At 38.2% G+C, this 21,761-nt stretch overlaps 1 protein-coding gene across 1 annotated transcript in view; it reads left to right on the top strand.

Annotated features, from left to right (window-relative positions):
• LOC140165008 (probable ATP-dependent RNA helicase DHX40) overlaps positions 1-21,761 on the top strand; it is a 108,283-nt gene that overhangs the window by 19,555 nt on the left and 66,967 nt on the right. Inside the window, 2 exon segments of the mRNA XM_072188418.1 lie at positions 706-863; positions 2,627-2,741. Coding sequence (XP_072044519.1) covers positions 706-863; positions 2,627-2,741 — 273 coding nt within the window.

Here is a 21,761-nt window from a genome sequence, read left to right on the forward strand (position 1 = left end):
TTTGATCTTTTGTATTTAAGATATTCATGTATGAAGTTTCCCCAAAGACCTCAAATGTATATCTTCAATTCGAAAGGTCAACATTTTCAAATGAAGATTGGATTTTCCGTAATATGTTTGAGTAGTCGCTCACAAGTTTAAAGTAAGGCCTAAAAAAAAATTGTTTGATTGGCGTAACATAAAAAAATTTTTAGGGTAGGTAGGTCGGGATTTTTAAAAAATGTTTTCAGCTGTAAATTTCGTTTGATAAAGGCTTTGGAACTTTTTTTCTTCTTTTTTTTTTTTAAATTTATTTATTTTAATATAATTTTTTTATTAGGTCGGGCCTAATTTTAGGGTAGGTCGGGTTACGCCAATCAAACAATTTTTTTTAGGCCTAATACACAACTTTGAAGAACTCTTATAGAAGTACAGTGTAATCAAATTCATATTATACTTGACAATATTTTGACTCGCATTTCGCTCTGCTGTTCCATCGCATCATCTGAATCAAGAAGTGTGCTATCCATATCCAACGTCCATACTCGACCTACCTCATGTTCAACAGTGATAATGCGAGTCATCCTTTTGCCGGTGGGGCACCAGACCCGATTCTTTTTACTAAAGGATTTTCTAGATTTTAAATCGATGCCCCCCCCCCCCATGCCTCTATGATGCTACACCACCGGATGTCAAGTTGATAGTTTTTCTTTTGTTCCCTTGCAGACAGGGTCACATTACCCGGCTAGGCAGGTTCATGGTGGAGTACCCGTTACCACCTGGGTTAGCAAGAGCAGTCATATATTCTGGAGCTCTAGGATGTCAGGACGTATTCTTACCCATCGCCGCTATGCTATCAGTGGAAAATGTCTTCATCAGACCAGGTAGGGAATTATGTAGGATTGCTAAAGTAGAATCTTAATATTGAGCAAATGTGAGTGAGTATTACAAATGGAAGTTACCCAATTGTCTATTCTATACAAAATTGATACCCCCTCTCTGCAGACTTTAGCTAAATCTTCCACAGGGGTAGTGTGGATTTAACAGCTTACAATAAAACGAGAACTCGTATAAATTGGATTTAAATGAACGGCTTCAACTGTTTTAAAAACAGTTTCTTATGTACATGTATATTGAAATGCTTTTTTTTTTTTAAACATCTGCCTAAAAATTACTATGATACTTATCGTAATATATGGATTTGTGTTTTGATAGGAAATGGACATTTGTTTTTATGATATCATAAGTATAACCTTTTTTAACATTCGATACATACGAGGGTCAGTCAGTATGTTCTAAGAGTTGACTTGTGACGTCATATGTGGATTGTTTTCATGGCATTTCTCAATGATTACATAAACACTGTACCTTTGTCTTTCAAACAACACATGTAAAAATTATATCACACACATGATTACGTAACAGCATTAGCATAAAATCAATAGACTAGGGACACTGCCAAATCACGCAAAAAGGCGGGCCTTTTAAATTACAGCAAAGACACATGTTTAAATGTTCGAGAACAGCAAAAGTGCAAGATGCATATGGCTAGTTCTGGGCAGGAATAAAAACTAGGTCCTCAGTTTGCTTTTGGTAAAATATGAGACTTGCCATTAAACTTGGGTGGAAATGGAACGTTTGGAAACTTCAACAACTTTAGTGCTTGAATGGAAGCAAAATTATTCTGCAAAAATGGCGAAAATGAAAAAGCAGTTATTACAAATGACATTAATTATCTCCAAAATGAAACAGATTAAAATAAAATGACTGGTCATATGTGAGAGCTGGTACTCAGTACGATGATAACTGGTGCAAATCCAATAACAATCTGCGCATGCGTAGGTAGGATGACCGATACAACATGCTGGAAATGCACGAAAATTGTAAAATTCCATGTAAATAGGGCCTAAAATATTACAAAATGCTATGAAAATTTTAATTTAAATATTCATATGAATTTTTATGGATGATCTCAACCTGAAATGAACAGAAAAGTTTTAAAAATAAATTTCCCATTCAAACGATGGCCTCTCTCTCTGTTCCACTACTTTTTGTATAAATGTAACAATAGTAGAATAACAGTTATATTTTAATCACGGATTCAAATATTTTCTAGGGAGACTCCCGTTTTAATGTTTGGAGATTAGTCAACAGAACTGGCAAAAAAACCCTTAAATTCCATGTTTGCGATTTTTGGCAATATCAAGATTTTTTATAGAAAGAAAAGCCTTGTTTTTGTCAAAAATAAGACATATTTGACCACGCATTTTAAATAAACTAAAACCTTTACAGCCCAACAAACATAGTTAAATGAACTGTTAGTTTGTGTTCTATTACTGTTCCAAAAGGCAGCATTCTCCATGCTTTAATTCCCGAGAAAATATAAAAAATACAACAATACCTCATTTCAGCTTATTTCCCTTAACAAAAACCACTCAATTTCAGTAGGTGACTCTAGACCATTGATTTTATGCTAATGCTGTTACGTAATCATGTATGTGATATAATTTTTACATGTGTTGGTTGAAAGACAAAGGTACAGTGTTTATGTAATCATGGAGAAATGAAAACAATCCACATATGACGTCACAGGTTAACTCTTAAAACATACTGACTGACCCTCGTATTTTTTATCTCCCCATCCCAGGAGACGATAGCAAAAAGGAGGAAGCCCACAAGGCCCACACTAGGCTTAGCAAACAAGCTGGAGGATCCAATGACTTTGCTACGCTATTAGCGGTCTTTAAAAATTGCACCGAGAGGTAGGCTAAGTGTACTCAATATCAGAAGGCTTCTTACATGCTTCCTTTGGTGTCTTGAATAAAACAATATATGTTAAATTCGATCTCAATCTTGTCTAGATGCATGTTTGCAATTTGCATTGGTAAATAGCTCCTGTATGCTTGCAAGTTTTTAAGACCGTTAGGGCGTTCTGCTCAAAATGTTTATTGGCATTTTAAAGCCATAATGTGCAATTTGGTCCATAGCGACGCCCTCAATTCACAAATTTCTACTTTTTGCATGTGATCAGTGGAAAGTAACATTTTGTCGAAAAACAAATATGGGATCAAATCAAAACACAACTGCCGGTTGACCATGGGTTCCAGGCGGTTCCGTTTGTTTGAGCCGGTTTCTGTTGTTCTTAACAATGGAACGTGGTTCAACCACCAGTAACCGCTGGTCAATCGACGGTCAAGGTTTGATTTGATCCCCAAGAGTCTTATTCTTTATGCAAATCGCATATTATTGCTTTAATTATTGAATGGTTAGAAATGAGTTGTAGACACCAATGGGTTTGCATGTTATGAAGCATTTTGATTTGGTATACTTTTTCTGGTTTAATATAATAAATATTATTATAAATTGCATTATTGGTGGTAGTAGGTTATGACAATGACATTAAACTTTTTTTGTTTCTTGAAATAAGCTGATACAGTCAGCCAGCTGGTCAAACACAACACACTTGTTTGCTTTCAATGTCACAAAATAAAGAATTCACACAGAATAAATGTCATTATGAATGTGTCGAAAACGTCAGCAATTTTTTAGAAAAGAACTACAATCCTGGAAAAATATATCGGCACCCTTTACCTGTCTTATGATATATCTCTGCCCCCGTTTCCCTGCTTTACATAATTGCATGCATGTTTCAGTCGGCATACATTTCAATTGTGTAGTACAAGTGTGCTAACTATATTTTTCCAGGATTGTAGCCCCATTTGTGTATTACTTCCTAAGTTTGTAAGTTTTATAAAACATGTCAAATATCAATAAATGGTATCACCTAATCCATAGCTTCGCCTATTTCTGCTTTCCACTTTCGTTACATATTCATATATCAGGGATGCCAGATTTCCTTCAATTGTAGGATTTTTGTTACTCCAAATCTGCACTTTTATATATATTTTTTTCAGTCCGTTTTGAGGCTTTGTTGCCACAAATAGCTTGCTTTTCAGGCTTTTCCTAGGTTAGGTTAGGTTAGGTTAGGTTAGGCAGCTCCGTAGTCTCATGTTTATGCAGCTTTTATGATCCAGCAATTGCACAGTGGTATGACATTGAATATTATGACTTGTTGGTGGAGGGGTCAAATCTGTCCTAAACGATATGATCTAACCCAAGTCTGGTCAAGTCAAGCGAATCAACCCCTAGCAAGAATAAGTCGTCAGGGTTGTCCAGGATGATGTGTTTATCATTGCTCTTGAGATTGCAATGAATTCTGCCATTAGCGGTATTAGCTCTGTTTACGCTGGGAAGACTTTTGGCACTACCACTACCACTGCCAAGTCCTGCAAGTCACTTTATGCCACTGGCATCCCTGTTATGTTTTCAGATCTTCAACAATGAAAAGGTGATTGACAACTTCTGATACTTCAAAAACAGATGCAATTCATGTAAGATCACTCTGATAGTACTGGTGCAATTGGTTTTTATTATGTATTTCTGTAATACAAGATTTGACAATTAGGCCTGGGTGCCAGCTCTTCAGCCAATTTACATTTAAAGAAGGCAGGTTAATATGCAAGAACATCCTCATCTTCAGATTCTTCTTCTAGATAAGGAATATACAGTTTGTCCACTTTGAAGTACGAAGTTAAGTACACAAAAAGTAGGTAATGGTGAATCCAACGGACGAGGACACAAAACACATCAAGGATCAATAAATGATACACGAGGATACCTTGAATATATGAACAACTGGAAAGAAAAAAAGCAAGGTACACCAACTTGACGTGGGGGAACAAGTAAAATACAGACTAGACAGTACGAAGGGAGGGGAACAAAATAGGCATTAGAAGAAAAACTGTACTAGAACAAGCGATGAAAATCACTAAGCACATAAGTAGACAAAAACCAAACAACCAATGTAGGCCTAAAAAACAGGCAAAGTTCGGTGCCGAGTGCCAAAGTTAAATGGCCGAAAATTGCCAATTCCAGAACCCACAGAAGTGTCAGGAAAACAGAGTACACAGTTTCGGCACTCTGTAATGTCCAAAGGAATTAACACACAAATGCATGAGCGTCTCAATACACAATGAACAATACACTTACGTAAAATGTGCATACCTTACTTAGTACTTCAAAGTGGACAAACTGTAGTCCTCATCCTTGAGCTGCTCAGGCACCTTGGACTTCCCTACTTCCACTTGAATATCCGAATCCCCTAACTCCTGTTCCTAGTTGTCCTGACTACTCTGAGAATCTAATATGTAGATTTTTCTATGTCATATCCTTCCAGAACATAAGTAAACAGTCTTATGTTGTAATACACCTGCTGCTAATTGTTCTACACAAGATGGTTTGAATAATTCAAGTATAATTTGACTTGGTAAAAATGTTTTGTTTAAAGGTTCACTGTCTTTTACATACATACATACATACATACATAGAGGTATTTATAAAGCGCCTTTAAAATTTATTAAGGCGCTGAACAGCGAAGGAACAAGAAAGAAGCTAACTGAAAAGTTTCTTTCTGAAAACTGGAATTAACAATTTTTGTTTTGACCGTTTACTTGTAATGCATGCTCTGTCATGTGTAGTTCCCTCCTGTTTGGCCGAAGCGAACCAATTTTACCCGGATTAGGCTGTTCCAGATTAAATCCATAAACCCCCTCAGGAAAACATGACTTTAATTCACACTCCGTATGTGGGAGATTATGTCTTCCATAGGGGGTGCATGGATTTCAACCTGGATAGCCAAAGATGTATTTAGTAATGTGATACAAGTTTGTATTGCAATCAGTATGTATTACAATCCGTATTTATTTCATTCTCTAAAATGGCTTACTTTGCAAATTTCAACATTGCTGTGATGCTTGGTCCATAGGGAGCGAAAATGTTGGTATGTGATAACCTCTTCTGTTGCTGATTCTGCCACCATGCATTTATACAAGCTAGTCTTGTCATATGTTATTGGGAGGATGATCTTATCCTGTGTGGCATTTTGTCTCCAATTCTATTGAAGATTGCACTCATACACCCAATAGCCTCTTTTGTCTTCGGAAGCTCCAACTTGTCTTCCCATGGACCAAAGTTCTCTAACCCTCGTGGAATTTACACACTGCCCTGTATGGGATGGAATAGTTTGTTAATTAGGCTACATGTACAGGGTAGGGAGATTAGATGAAATTCCTAACTTAATTTGATCTGCCATCAGGGTAAAGAAAACAAATTTACCAGGCACCATAAACACTAACTGTATGCAGCTATACACCTATAAAAGCATGGCCCACCCTCGTACACTATTATTTTCTTGGATGGAAAAAGTAAAGCAGCTTTTGGTTGTGGCTGTTGTGCTGTCATTAATGATGTACCACTAGCAGGTGTATTATAACGTATGGAGAGAGGCAATTAATATTGTCAATACTGATTACCTTGAAGACATCTTCATGTAAGTTTTTAATCGTTTTTTTTTCTATAATGCAACATTTTCCTAGAATCTATCAAGAGTTTCATGTGACACACAAGAACCAGATCTTTCAGAATATTTAGTAACATTTTATAACATCGGCACAAATAATTGTATGCAATACTTGAGATAAACTGTAAATTCAGAAATCCGAAAATATGCGTAATGATCTGTTTGTGATTCAGATCACTATTTTGATCTTCAATATTCATTGGAAGCTTAACATGAACATCCATATCAAAATCTCAGTTTCATCCCTGTTGTTGGGAGTTATCAAGAAAAATGGTGTTGCCCAATTCTGGTGATCCAGTCTATCGACATCTGCATATCGCATTGGATGTCTGTGTCTCTCACACCTCTTCATTAACTTACTGGCGATTATTTTGTCGCTGCTCTGTGAAGTTTTAAAAAGGTGCCCACTGCCCATTTCGGCTTTAACAACAGCAGCAAAGTAAACAAGATAAGGTACATTACATAACAATAACATGTCTTTATTATCTCCATAGGATTTCAACTTACTCAGTTATGCTGTACACACTGTAGAGAGTTTTCAATTTGAGTTTTCCTCCTCCTTTAGTGCCAGCCCTCACCACTTTTTCAACTTCATTCATTGTTTGTCTTGAATTTCTAGTAGTGTTTCCACTTGTAGGCAAGTCCTCCTGAAATTGGTGAAGTATTGGTGAAGTATATTTAACATGAACATCTATATCAAAACATGTATGATTTTAACCTACTCAGTTAATGCTGAAATTGAACACGGTTAGGTTTACCAATCTTTGCAGCTCTTGGTATTCTCCTGCATTCAAGCTTGGTTTCTCTTCTAAGTGCAGGATGCCTTCTTTCAGGTATTTAGTCAATGTCTGCATATCATCATTTGTATTATGAGGGGATTAATCCAGACAATTGGTATTCTCCTGCATTCAAGCTGGTTTCTCTTCTAAGTGCAGGATGCCTTCTTTCAGGTATTTAGTCAATGTCTGCATATCATCATTTGTATTATGAGGGGATTAATCCAGACAATTGGTATTCTCCTGCATTCAAGCTGGTTTCTCTTCTAAGTGCAGGATGCCTTCTTTCAGGTATTTAGTCAATGTCTGCATATCATCATTTGTATTATGAGGGGATTAATCCAGACAATTGGTATTCTCCTGCATTCAAGCTGGTTTCTCTTCTAAGTGCAGGATGCCTTCTTTCAGGTATTTAGTCCATGTCTGCATATCATCATTTGTATTATGAGGGGATTAATCCAGACAATTGGTATTCTCCTGCATTCAAGCTGGTTTCTCTTCTAAGTGCAGGATGCCTTCTTTCAGGTATTTAGTCAATGTCTGCATATCATCATTTGTATTATGAGGGGATTAATCCAGACAATTGGTATTCTCCTGCATTCAAGCTGGTTTCTCTTCTAAGTGCAGGATGCCTTCTTTCAGGTATTTAGTCCATGTCTGCATATCATCATTTGTATTATGAGGGGATTAATCCAGACAATTGGTATTCTCCTGCATTCAAGCTGGTTTCTCTTCTAAGTGCAGGATGCCTTCTTTCAGGTATTTAGTCAATGTCTGCATATCATCATTTGTATTATGAGGGGATTAATCCAGACAATTGGTATTCTCCTGCATTCAAGCTGGTTTCTCTTCTAAGTGCAGGATGCCTTCTTTCAGGTATTTAGTCAATGTCTGCATATCATCATTTGTATTATGAGGGGATTAATCCAGACAATTGGTATTCTCCTGCATTCAAGCTGGTTTCTCTTCTAAGTGCAGGATGCCTTTCAGGTATTTAGTCAATGTCTGCATATCATCATTTGTATTATGAGGGGATTAATCCAGACAATTGGTATTCTCCTGCATTCAAGCTGGTTTCTCTTCTAAGTGCAGGATGCCTTCTTTCAGGTATTTAGTCAATGTCTGCATATCATCATTTGTATTATGAGGGGATTAATCCAGACAATTGGTATTCTCCTGCATTCAAGCTGGTTTCTCTTCTAAGTGCAGGATGCCTTCTTTCAGGTATTTAGTCAATGTCAGCATATCATCATTTGTATTATGAGGGGATTAATCCAGACAATTGGTATTCTCCTGCATTCAAGCTGGTTTCTCTTCTAAGTGCAGGATGCCTTCTTTCAGGTATTTAGTCAATGGCTGCATATCATCATTTGTATTATGAGGGGATTAATCCAGACAATTGGTATTCTCCTGCATTCAAGCTGGTTTCTCTTCTAAGTGCAGGATGCCTTCTTTCAGGTATTTAGTCAATGTCTGCATATCATCATTTGTATTATGAGGGGATTAATCCAGACAATTGGTATTCTCCTGCATTCAAGCTGGTTTCTCTTCTAAGTGCAGGATGCCTTCTTTCAGGTATTTAGTCAATGTCAGCATATCATCATTTGTATTATGAGGGGATTAATCCAGACAATTGGTATTCTCCTGCATTCAAGCTGGTTTCTCTTCTAAGTGCAGGATGCCTTCTTTCAGGTATTTAGTCAATGTCTGCATATCATCATTTGTATTATGAGGGGATTAATCCAGACAATTGGTATTCTCCTGCATTCAAGCTGGTTTCTCTTCTAAGTGCAGGATGCCTTCTTTCAGGTATTTAGTCAATGTCTGCATATCATCATTTGTATTATGAGGGGATTAATCCAGACAATTGGTATTCTCCTGCATTCAAGCTGGTTTCTCTTCTAAGTGCAGGATGCCTTCTTTCAGGTATTTAGTCAATGTCAGCATATCATCATTTGTATTATGAGGGGATTAATCCAGACAATTGGTATTCTCCTGCATTCAAGCTGGTTTCTCTTCTAAGTGCAGGATGCCTTCTTTCAGGTATTTAGTCAATGTCTGCATATCATCATTTGTATTATGAGGGGATTAATCCAGACAATTGGTATTCTCCTGCATTCAAGCTGGTTTCTCTTCTAAGTGCAGGATGCCTTCTTTCAGGTATTTAGTCAATGTCTGCATATCATCATTTGTATTATGAGGGGATTAATCCAGACAATTGGTATTCTCCTGCATTCAAGCTGGTTTCTCTTCTAAGTGCAGGATGCCTTCTTTCAGGTATTTAGTCAATGTCTGCATATCATCATTTGTATTATGAGGGGATTAATCCAGACAATTGGTATTCTCCTGCATTCAAGCTGGTTTCTCTTCTAAGTGCAGGATGCCTTCTTTCAGGTATTTAGTCAATGTCTGCATATCATCATTTGTATTATGAGGGATTAATCCAGACAATTGGTATTCTCCTGCATTCAAGCTGGTTTCTCTTCTAAGTGCAGGATGCCTTCTTTCAGGTATTTAGTCAATGTCTGCATATCATCATTTGCCTTATGAGGGGATTAATCCAGACAATTGGTATTCTCCTGCATTCAAGCTGGTTTCTCTTCTAAGTGCAGGATGCCTTCTTTCAGGTATTTAGTCAATGTCTGCATGTCATCATTTGTCTTATGCGGGGATTAATCCAGACAATTGGTATTCTCCTGCATTCAAGCTGGTTTCTCTTCTAAGTGCAGGATGCCTTCTTTCAGGTATTTAGTCAATGTCTGCATATCATCATTTGTATTATGAGGGGATTAATCCAGACAATTGGTATTCTCCTGCATTCCAGCTGGTTTCTCTTCTAAGTGCAGGATGCCTTCTTTCAGGTATTTAGTCAATGTCTGCATATCATCATTTGTATTATTCGGGATTAATCCAGACAATTGGTATTCTCCTGCATTCAAGCTGGTTTCTCTTCTAAGTGCAGGATGCCTTCTTTCAGGTATTTAGTCAATGTCAGCATATCATCATTTGTATTATGAGGGGATTAATCCAGACAATTGGTATTCTCCTGCATTCAAGCTGGTTTCTCTTCTAAGTGCAGGATGCCTTCTTTCAGGTATTTAGTCAATGTCAGCATATCATCATTTGTATTATGAGGGGATTAATCCAGACAATTGGTATTCTCCTGCATTCAAGCTGGTTTCTCTTCTAAGTGCAGGATGCCTTCTTTCAGGTATTTAGTCAATGTCTGCATATCATCATTTGTATTATGAGGGGATTAATCCAGACAATTGGTATTCTCCTGCATTCAAGCTGGTTTCTCTTCTAAGTGCAGGATGCCTTCTTTCAGGTATTTAGTCAATGTCTGCATATCATCATTTGTATTATGAGGGGATTAATCCAGACAATTGGTATTCTCCTGCATTCAAGCTGGTTTCTCTTCTAAGTGCAGGATGCCTTCTTTCAGGTATTTAGTCAATGTCTGCATATCATCATTGTTGTATTATGAGGGGATTAATCCAGACAATTGGTATTCTCCTGCATTCAAGCTGGTTTCTCTTCTAAGTGCAGGATGCCTTCTTTCAGGTATTTAGTCAATGTCTGCATATCATCATTTGTATTATGAGGGGATTAATCCAGACAATTGGTATTCTCCTGCATTCAAGCTGGTTTCTCTTCTAAGTGCAGGATGCCTTCTTTCAGGTATTTAGTCAATGTCAGCATATCATCATTTGTATTATGAGGGATTAATCCAGACAATTGGTATTCTCCTGCATTCAAGCTGGTTTCTCTTCTAAGTGCAGGATGCCTTCTTTCAGGTATTTAGTCAATGTCTGCATATCATCATTTGTATTATGAGGGGATTAATCCAGACAATTGGTATTCTCCTGCATTCAAGCTGGTTTCTCTTCTAAGTGCAGGATGCCTTCTTTCAGGTATTTAGTCAATGTCTGCATATCATCATTTGTATTATGAGGGGATTAATCCAGACAATTGGTATTCTCCTGCATTCAAGCTGGTTTCTCTTCTAAGTGCAGGATGCCTTCTTTCAGGTATTTAGTCAATGTCTGCATATCATCATTTGTATTATGAGGGGATTAATCCAGACAATTGGTATTCTCCTGCATTCAAGCTGGTTTCTCTTCTAAGTGCAGGATGCCTTCTTTCAGGTATTTAGTCAATGTCTGCATATCATCATTTGTATTATGAGGGGATTAATCCAGACAATTGGTATTCTCCTGCATTCAAGCTGGTTTCTCTTCTAAGTGCAGGATGCCTTCTTTCAGGTATTTAGTCAATGTCTGCATATCATCATTTGTATTATGAGGGGATTAATCCAGACAATTGGTATTCTCCTGCATTCAAGCTGGTTTCTCTTCTAAGTGCAGGATGCCTTCTTTCATGCCTTCTTTCAGGTATTTAGTCAATGTCTGCATATCATCATTTGTATTATGAGGGGATTAATCCAGACAATTGGTATTCTCCTGCATTCAAGCTGGTTTCTCTTCTAAGTGCAGGATGCCTTCTTTCAGGTATTTAGTCAATGTCTGCATATCATCATTTGTATTATGAGGGGATTAATCCAGACAATTGGTATTCTCCTGCATTCCAGCTGGTTTCTCTTCTAAGTGCAGGATGCCTTCTTTCAGGTATTTAGTCAATGTCTGCATATCATCATTTGTATTATGAGGGGATTAATCCAGACAATTGGTATTCTCCTGCATTCAAGCTGGTTTCTCTTCTAAGTGCAGGATGCCTTCTTTCAGGTATTTAGTCAATGTCAGCATATCATCATTTGTATTATGAGGGGATTAATCCAGACAATTGGTATTCTCCTGCATTCAAGCTGGTTTCTCTTCTAAGTGCAGGATGCCTTCTTTCAGGTATTTAGTCAATGTCAGCATATCATCATTTGTATTATGAGGGGATTAATCCAGACAATTGGTATTCTCCTGCATTCAAGCTGGTTTCTCTTCTAAGTGCAGGATGCCTTCTTTCAGGTATTTAGTCAATGTCTGCATATCATCATTTGTATTATGGGGGATTAATCCAGACAATTGGTATTCTCCTGCATTCAAGCTGGTTTCTCTTCTAAGTGCAGGATGCCTTCTTTCAGGTATTTAGTCAATGTCTGCATATCATCATTTGTATTATGAGGGATTAATCCAGACAATTGGTATTCTCCTGCATTCAAGCTGGTTTCTCTTCTAAGTGCAGGATGCCTTCTTTCAGGTATTTAGTCAATGTCTGCATATCATCATTTGTATTATGAGGGGATTAATCCAGACATGTTGTTTCATCATTTCAATTTTATTCATAATACACATAAAACAGATATATTGAAAAGAATACATTTAAGGCCAGACAGGAGGGTTGAGAAGGTACATGACCAGGCTCAAACATCCGCGAGGCATATTAAACAACAGGACAATACAACACATAAATGCAGTTTATAAAGGAATACATCAATAATATTATATTATAAATTAGAAGTAATATTGCATAAAAAATGTTGACAGGGACCCGCTTGAAACAATTGCACAAAACGATAAAATATGGTCTAAAAGACGGCATTATGATTTAAATCGACCAGTCATGGTCATATTTTGAATAAAAATTGAGTAAGAACATAGGATTGCACGTTGACTGAGTGATTTTGAACATTTATCAAAGACCCGTTTCATTGGTTTTGGCTTTTTGAAACTAAGGGAAAATGGAACTCAGGTTACACTTGTTGGCGCTTGTGATGAGGCCTCTACTGCCTATTTCAATACAAAATAACTTTGCGTCATAACCCTGTTCTTGCAAATCAGCGATTAAACCGGCATATTTATTTTGTTTGTAGTCATGGGTTTTGTGGATGTTCTGCTCGAAAGGAATGCTGAGCTCAATAACGATGATGGATTTAGCGCTTTCGTTAACGAGAACCAGATCTGGTCTTTGCTGCGTGGGAAGAATATCAGGAGGGATTGTGGTACCAGCGATTTTAGTGGCACCATCTAAGTCACAGTAGAATTTCCAGGACTGGTCACTGATATCTTTGAGAGTATCCATGATTATGCGGAGAACAGAGTTATGGCGCCAAGTATACCGACCTTGATCAAGCATGATTTTACAGTGATTAAGGACATGATGGAGGGTCTCGTGATGACCACATAAGTTACATTTGGTATTTAACTTTTTTCCCCAGCGACTCAGATTATTTTTAGTGGGAAGGGTGTCAAGGAAAGCATTCAACATAAATTTCATGATGCCTTTAGGAAGATTGTAAATAAAAGATTTCCAAAGATAATCAGATTTTTCTGAGAGTGCAATATGAAACATGTCGCCCTGGACCACAAGATTTTTTAAATGGTTAACCCAGCTCTCAGTGACCTCGTCCTTGATGGATTTTGTCAAGTCAGTCTTCAGCTTCTTGTATGGCACATTGCTGTCCGAATTATCAACATGATCAATAGCGTTTTGACAATAAGTTGTGATGGAAATTTTTTTTTTTTATTCCACTTTTTTTCACTTTCAAGGCGTATGTCAAGAGCAACATTGACCTTGGAGTCGGCTTTTGTTCTTGAAGACAAATGAGCTGAAACATGACATTCAAGGTAAAGTTGATACACTGACTTGATATCCATCAGGTGGGGAATATGAATAACCTCGGTGGCAGCGGGTCTGGCAAGACCACACCAGTTTTTGGCTCTGAGCGGAGCTTATCAGTGCCTTTGTCATGCAACTAACTAGCATTCATTTTCAGGCCACAATACGCTGTTGGTTTTTATGCTAAGGATCATTTAATGACTGATATGAAGACTTAAGTTTCGTTTCTAAGTTTGGCTAAGTTATTTTCGAATCGATTGCACTCCAGATTTTATTGAAATTCAGGCGATAAAAGTATTATTTTTGGGTAAAAAGACCAAAATAGTCACGATAATCGAGTTATATCTTGGTTCCTGTGTGTGCTAGAGATTATTCTGGTCTGTATAATTTAAGATCGTAATACAGACGGAAACCAATGGAGGTACATTTCTTAAGATTTAGTTCAGATCAGAAATTATTTGACTACTTCTTAACTTTTCTTCACTATTTCTTTATAATTTAAATAAAGAGATAGGTAAGGAATGTCAAAAAATAGTCAAGAACATGTCTGAATCTTGAATAAATACCCGAATAAATCTGAACAAATGACTTTTCTGGGGACTATTTGGCTTGCGCAAGTGCAGTCTGAAAGCACTGTGCCGATTTTTTTGTTAAAGGTCACGTTTTTACCGATAAGCTGCGATGCTCAACAAACTTCGTACTTTTCTATGAGGCTATTTTGAACCAATAAATCGATTAGTTTTTCTTGATTAATGACATCACCATTTCTGAACCAATCAGCAAACAGTTTTGTGTGATTGATCGATTCTTGCAGTAGTCTCCACAGCAGCCAGTTTGGTTCCGCCCCTTCCACACAAACATTTTTGTGGAGGAGCGTAACCAAACTGGCTGCATAGGAGACTAAGTTCACTGACCCACTGACCTTGCAAACTCAACCACAGAGAGCTACGGTGCATAATCGAGGTGAAAATACGCTAGTTTGTTTACCATTCTGAGCTCATGAGCTTCTGGTAAATGTCATTCGAAGCATTTACTGAGCATACCATAATATTTTTTTTATTAAATATAAAGATGTTTATTTAAGTTATTTGTAAAATTCAGCGATGGACTTAATATAGAAGTGGTTTGATTTTAGTTGTAAACGCGGGACTCGACCGGCATGACAAGTTGAACATGTGAAGTTCCAAATTCGGAAGCCATGTACTACTATTCCATGTACGTAGGTCTCACACGAACTGCTCCGAGGTTATACTGACTACTAGATTGTCTACTTTTGTACTTTCGTAAGTGATGAAATTGAAAAAAAAAATCATGAAGTGAAATCTATCAGAAATAAACACTGATGTGATGTAGGCTAGTCCTGCTTAATCGGAGTACAGCATCCAGACCAGGCAGATCCAGATCCGAACAGAACTTACGATTGTTCGGTTGTACCGGGTTCAACACACATGACACAACAGACATGTCAGGACAGAACAGTTTTGGTGTTTACAAAAAATGCAAATGATCTCAAGTCACAAAAATTTGTTATAAAATTTCATTTTTGTCTCGCCTCAGTATTTCTGTCTGTCCGGGGTGTGGATGTCCGTGTGTCCGTCTGGAGCTGTATCTGGGAAACTGTAAGACCCACGCAGTACGTGGGCGCTACTTGGTGGGAGGAAGGGTATCTAAGTTTGCTCCGTAATTGTATGTTTTCGGTGAAAAATAATGCAAATTAACATAGCTAATTTGCATAATTTATGCAAAAATCAGCGCAAATTGATAAAATTTCATTTCTGAACTTTGTTCAGGATGGGACTTAGTAATCACTATTTCCGTCTGTGTGTGGGGTGGGATGTCCGAATGTTTGCCCGGAGCTGTATCTGGGGAACCGTAAGACCTACGGGGACGCTACTTGGTGGGAGGAAGGGTATCCAAGTTTGCTCCGTAATTGTATGTTTTCGGTGAAAATATGCAAATTAACATAGCTAATTTGCATAATTTATGCGAATATCAGCGCAAATTGATAGCGGTGCATGGTAACGAAACCTTGTGACAGGAATGATACACACCTGCTGATCACCTGATTAGTTTTTGGCGAAAAGTATGCGCATTTAGTTGTTAAGTTGCATAATTTATGCGAACGCTTCTACAAAATGGTTGGAAATCTGAAGAAATCCGCCTGGTGAAGCTGTTTCTGGGGATCCGTAAGAATGCTAAGCCCTATGATGATGAAAGCGTGGTGGGGTAGCATGACCAGAGGATCTCGACCTGATTCGATTTTCAGCGCAAAATATGGTAATTACCTACCTAATTTGCATAATTTATGCATAATATGCAAAAACCTTTTTTCTCGGAGACTAGGGGTCGCACATTCTTCAAACTTGGGGGGCGGGTGCATCTTGACCCCAGACAGAACAAGGTTGTATTGGTTAGTGGGTGAAGTTCGCTCGGGGTCATCCAGGGGTCATCTAAGGTCAAATTACTAAAACTGTCGTATGGGCATGAAACTTGGTGGGTACAGTTAACATTTAGAGTCAAATTTTCTGACGGTCATTTTGGGGTCATCCGAGGTCACTTAGGGGTCATCCGAGGTCAAATTACTAAAAACTGTCGTATGAGCATGAAACTTGATGGATACACTTAACATTATGAGTCAAAGTTTCGGAAGGTAATTTGGGGTCATCCAAGGTCACCAAGGGGTCATCTGAGGTCAAATTACTAAAACTGTCGTATGGGCATGAAACTTGGTGGGTACAGTCAACATTTAGAGTCAAATTATCGGACGGTCATTTTGGGGTCATCCAAGGTCACCAAGGGGTCACCTGAGGTCAAATTACTAAAAACTTGTATGGGCATGAAACTTGGTGGGTACACTTAACATTTAGAGTCAAATTTTCAGACGGTTATTTTGGGGTCATCTGAGGTCACCAAGGGGTCATCTGAGGTCAAATTACTAAAAACTGTTGTATGGGCATGAAACTTTGTGGGTACAATCAACATTTAGAGTCAAATTTTTGGAAGGTCATTTCGGGGTCATCCGAGGTCACCCAGGGTCATCTGAGGTTAAGTTACTAAAACTTCGCATGGGCATGAAACTTGGTGGGTACAGTCAACATTTCAAGCCAAATTTTTGGAATGTCATTTTGGGGTCATCCAAGGTCACTCAGGGGTCATCTGTGGTCAAATTACTAAAACCTCATGTGGATATGAAACTTATTGATGGATGTATTATGCTCTGCAAATAAGATATAGCTACCAACCAGCAAGATGTATGATTGCGTGTGATCTGGCACATACAATGTATATGATTTCACCTGTTGCACATTCGACTGCAATTACTTTCACATTCAAAAAAGCACAGAGCCACAGCGCCATTGGTGCTCTTGTTAATGTACTTATGAACAACTGAATCGAGAGCAAGGAGATGTGTTTTAGTCAAGTCATGGACGGTGAGAATGAAGCGGCAAGAGGGAAGGAGGTAATTTTTATAGATCTTCACCTTGTATTCACCTCTGACAAGAAGGTTGTCAATACGATCGAGCAGATGCGAAAATGGTCCAAGACATGATCAAACACATCACCCTGTTTCCCAGAAAATGATAAATGAGATCCAAGGAATTTATGAGGATCATCTTGAATTGTATTAACATCATTTTCTCCAAGATTAAAAGTAATTGGAGTGGGTTTACCACTCACGATGGATAATGACTTGCATTTAATTGGTTTCAGCTTAAGGTTCATTGAAGTAGTCCACTCAGAGATTTCATTAAGAATACGTTGATGCGTTCTCTTGTTTGTGGTTATTAGGTTGAAGTCGTCATGCGAACGGAGTTGTGACATATTTAGAGTCATTTATGGAATAACCATGACTTTCATTTTGTTGCAATTTTTCCAAAATTGGATTAAAAACAGACAAAAATATAATAGGTGACAGTGGGTCGCCCTGGAAGACACCTTTGTGAAATCTGAAGTTAGTAGACTCCCATTCGGGGTAACAACACGGCCTTCAAGATTGGAGTAGAGGTTCTCAATGTAACCAATGATGTTAGGAGGAAACTTCAACCTTGATAGGGAGTAACTGATAAGATCGTGGTGAACAGACCCAAAGGCGTCTTCCAGGTCGAAGAAAGTCACATGAAGGGAATGCGTTTATTAGATTTAGCATGTGAAATAAGTTCATTGAAAACTTGATTATGTTCAATCACGCCATTTATACCTTGAATAAATGCTTTTTGAATAGAATTGTCAATCAAGTTATTGCTGGTGAGGTAGTCAGTTGTACGTGACGCCAGAATCTGGTGGAATATCTTGCCAAGCACACTTGAAAGAGCAATCATTCGGAAGTTCTCAGGCTGATTTTGATCGCCTTTCTTATAAATAAGCGTAATTGAAGAAGTGCACCATGAACTTGGGGGCACCTGTGAAACAGTCAGCAGTTTGTTGTACAGAGTGGCGAGGAAGTGGTGAATGCAGGGGAGTTTTTTCAGGATTCCGTATGTGATTGCGTCTGGTCTAGGTTAAGATTAACTACTCTTACGTTGGATAACTTTCTTGACGTCACGAGGACGAATATGACTGGCATGAAAAGAACTCACGGTACCGGTAGTAGAGATGTTTGGGAACCAAGAGAGTTTAGTGAGGTCTAAGTATTCAGACTGAGAGTATTTGCCCGGGTAGAAAGAGTTGGCAGTTTCCAATGAAAAACCAGGCAAAACCGGTTTTTCACCCAGGGTTCCATTACAAGTCTGTTTACTAAAGGACCAAAAGTTTTCTTTAAACTGTCGTTCTTGGAACAATACTGACTTTTCGTGGTAGTCTTTGTCTCTGTCTTTTTTGAGCGGTTGTGAGTGCTGAAGAGCCTGAGTAAAGTTCTTCCGGTCTTCGGGGTTGTTTGAGACTCTCATACGTTTGCGGTAGAATTTCTTTAAGTTCTTTGCGTTTTCAACCTTTTTGAGTTGTGTTGGATGAATTTGCTACTTGATTTCTTCACATTAAAATCGGGTTTAGACAACAGGAAATCGCGAATGGTTTCGGACAGCCCGTCACCCGCCTCCGCTGGTGTTAAAATGTCACCTCCCAGAGCAGCATGGAGTGGGTTTAAAATGTCACGAAGTTCATTGTTATATGATTGCCATTCCTGTTGACTAGCTACGGGTATAGTAAATCTAAGCCTGGCTTCCGTAAGGGTGAATGGTGATACACAAATGGCTAGTCCAATACAAATTAATATACGGTGCCAAATTTGGAAGCCTTCCATAATGCAGTAACCAGTGGTACAGAAACAGAGTGGAATAGTTTCATTAATACTGTCAATAATTCACAAGTACTCACTACGGATGTTCTAGAGGTATTCAACAACACAATAAACGGTACAGGAGACAAATTCAGCCCTTCAAATGTTCGGTCCCGGTGCAATATTTGCAGAGGCTTTTAAGCCATGGGCGCCGCCATGTTTAGGGTTGGTTTCTCTTCTAAGTGCAGGATGCCTTCTTTCAGGTATTTAGTCAATGTCTGCATATCATCATTTGTATTATGAGGGGATTAATCCAGACAATTGGTATTCTCCTGCATTCAAGCTGGTTTCTCTTCTAAGTGCAGGATGCCTTCTTTCAGGTATTTAGTCAATGTCTGCATATCATCATTTGTATTATGAGGGGATTAATCCAGACAATTGGTATTCTCCTGCATTCAAGCTGGTTTCTCTTCTAAGTGCAGGATGCCTTCTTTCAGGTATTTAGTCAATGTCTGCATATCATCATTTGTATTATGAGGGGATTAATCCAGACAATTGGTATTCTCCTGCATTCAAGCTGGTTTCTCTTCTAAGTGCAGGATGCCTTCTTTCAGGTATTTAGTCAATGTCTGCATATCATCATTTGTATTATGAGGGGATTAATCCAGACAATTGGTATTCTCCTGCATTCAAGCTGGTTTCTCTTCTAAGTGCAGGATGCCTTCTTTCAGGTATGTGGTCAATGTCAGCTTGGGTTAAAACCCCGGGTTCAAACGCAAAGCTGGCCATAGACCACTCTCTACACTACAAACTACTATACTGGTTCCACTTTGGTATTGCTACTTTGATGAATTTGATGGGTGAAGCCTCATCCAGGAGACTTTGCTCTTGATGTTTTTCATGGGCAGTTTCCATATCAGCCCGCCTCTCTTCTTGCTGAGTTCAATGGCCTTCCTCACTGCCTCTTCTCCTGGGGTCTTGTTTTTATCAAACAATTTGGCAAACAGTGTTGACACCTCTTCTTTCTCCTCTGATATCCAATTGTGCCGCTGCCCCATTTTTCTGGTTTTGATCACCTGCCTCTTTCTTGGAACTGCAAAGCAAATTGTACAGTTTGGTTAATAATTGGTGCTTATCCAGATCTAAAATTTTGAATCTAAGGGATGCACGTTATACGTACAGGCGGTCAGGAGATTTTGTTTTTCTAACCATTTTGAGGATTCTTTTATCTTTTATCTTTTTTGCCTGTACTTTATACCTAAAGCACTTCATGGTGAACTTTCTTTTTTTGTTTTCCCCTTTCTCACTTTGCGAGTAGTTTTTTTCTTAAAATCTTCGTAACCATACCCTGCAAATATAATGGTGTACTAATGTTGACTTATTTCTCAATAGGCGATTGATAGTGATATGTGGGCAATGTCTGCATATCATCAGCAGTAGGAACTTCCAGCTCCACATGGAGATTCTTATTTCCCATAGGATTTCAACTTACTCAGTTATGCTGTCCACACTGTAGAGAGTTTTCAATTTGAGTTTTCCTCCTTTAGTGCCAGCCCTCACCACTTTCCCAACTTCATTTATCGTTTGTCTTGAATTTCTTCTAGTATTTCCACTTGCAAGCAAGTCCTCTTGGAATTGGTGTAGTATATTTTGATCTGCAAAATAAGAGCAGATCTCCATGGCCCATCTGCGGGTTGAGCAGAGGAACATTTTCCTTTGTGAACTTCTTCTTCACCAACACCATGCAACACATCATGCCACCTGTGTGTGTGTCCAACAGGCAGAAAGGTTATTTTAATCCGCAAGTAAAAAATATGCAAGTGATATTTACTTATCAACATAGCCACAGTAAAGTCATCTAAAAGCATGAGTTTGGAAACCAACATGTTTGTGTGTTGCTCCTGGATATCTAATTAGTATATCTCAAATTATTTTGAAAAACTCCACTCTAATTTATCTTAAGTTTTCTCAAAATCAATGAAGAAAAGTACTGAGATCTGTTATGATAGATATTTACAGATTGATGAACCAAGCAGTTTAGATTTTAGCAACAAGTATTTGGAATGCCAATAAAATAGGGGGCTAGGGCTCAAAATAATGCTAGGACTTATGGTTAGTGCATTGTGGGACACAATTTTTGGCCATGTCCCCACTTCTACGGTTGCACAGAAGAGAGAGAGAGAGAGGGGGAGCATTGGAAGGGAGTTGGAGCAGAAGAGAGACATGCAGAAAAATCTCCATATACTGACCTGAGGTAGAAATCAACTACAGTTTCAGTAATTTCCTGGTTTAGACCAGTGCTTATCGCATCTGACAGCATTAGCACGTTGCCACTCGGTAATTTTACCACTCTACACGATATAGCAAAGAAAAGAGATGCAGTTAAAACAAGATAATCATGCAAACGGACAAAGGAAGGAATTCAAAGAATCATTTGATATTATAAAAACATTACTAGGATCCAACATTACTTCCATTCCTAATGTTTGATAACATGAGGCTCTTTTTACCTAATTTCAACCAAAGTACCAGTATAGTGGTCAAACATTGATTATATTTCCCATTTAATGGTTAGTCCCCATTTTATCCCAGAGTACTTGATGCATTGCAAGCTGTGTAGACACATGCACTGCCATCATAGTTCTTCATTTGACTTTCTCCAGAGAGAAGCATCCTCCGTGTGCATTTATACATGTGATCAAAGACGGTGCACCTATTACGGGCCATGCTACGCAAAGTTACTGCACCTTACTGATAAAACAAAACAAAACAAATAATAATAATAATGACATGAAAAATTATG

Source organism: Amphiura filiformis, chromosome 11, assembly GCF_039555335.1.
Source record: "Amphiura filiformis chromosome 11, Afil_fr2py, whole genome shotgun sequence".
NCBI lineage: Eukaryota > Metazoa > Echinodermata > Ophiuroidea > Amphilepidida > Amphiuridae > Amphiura > Amphiura filiformis.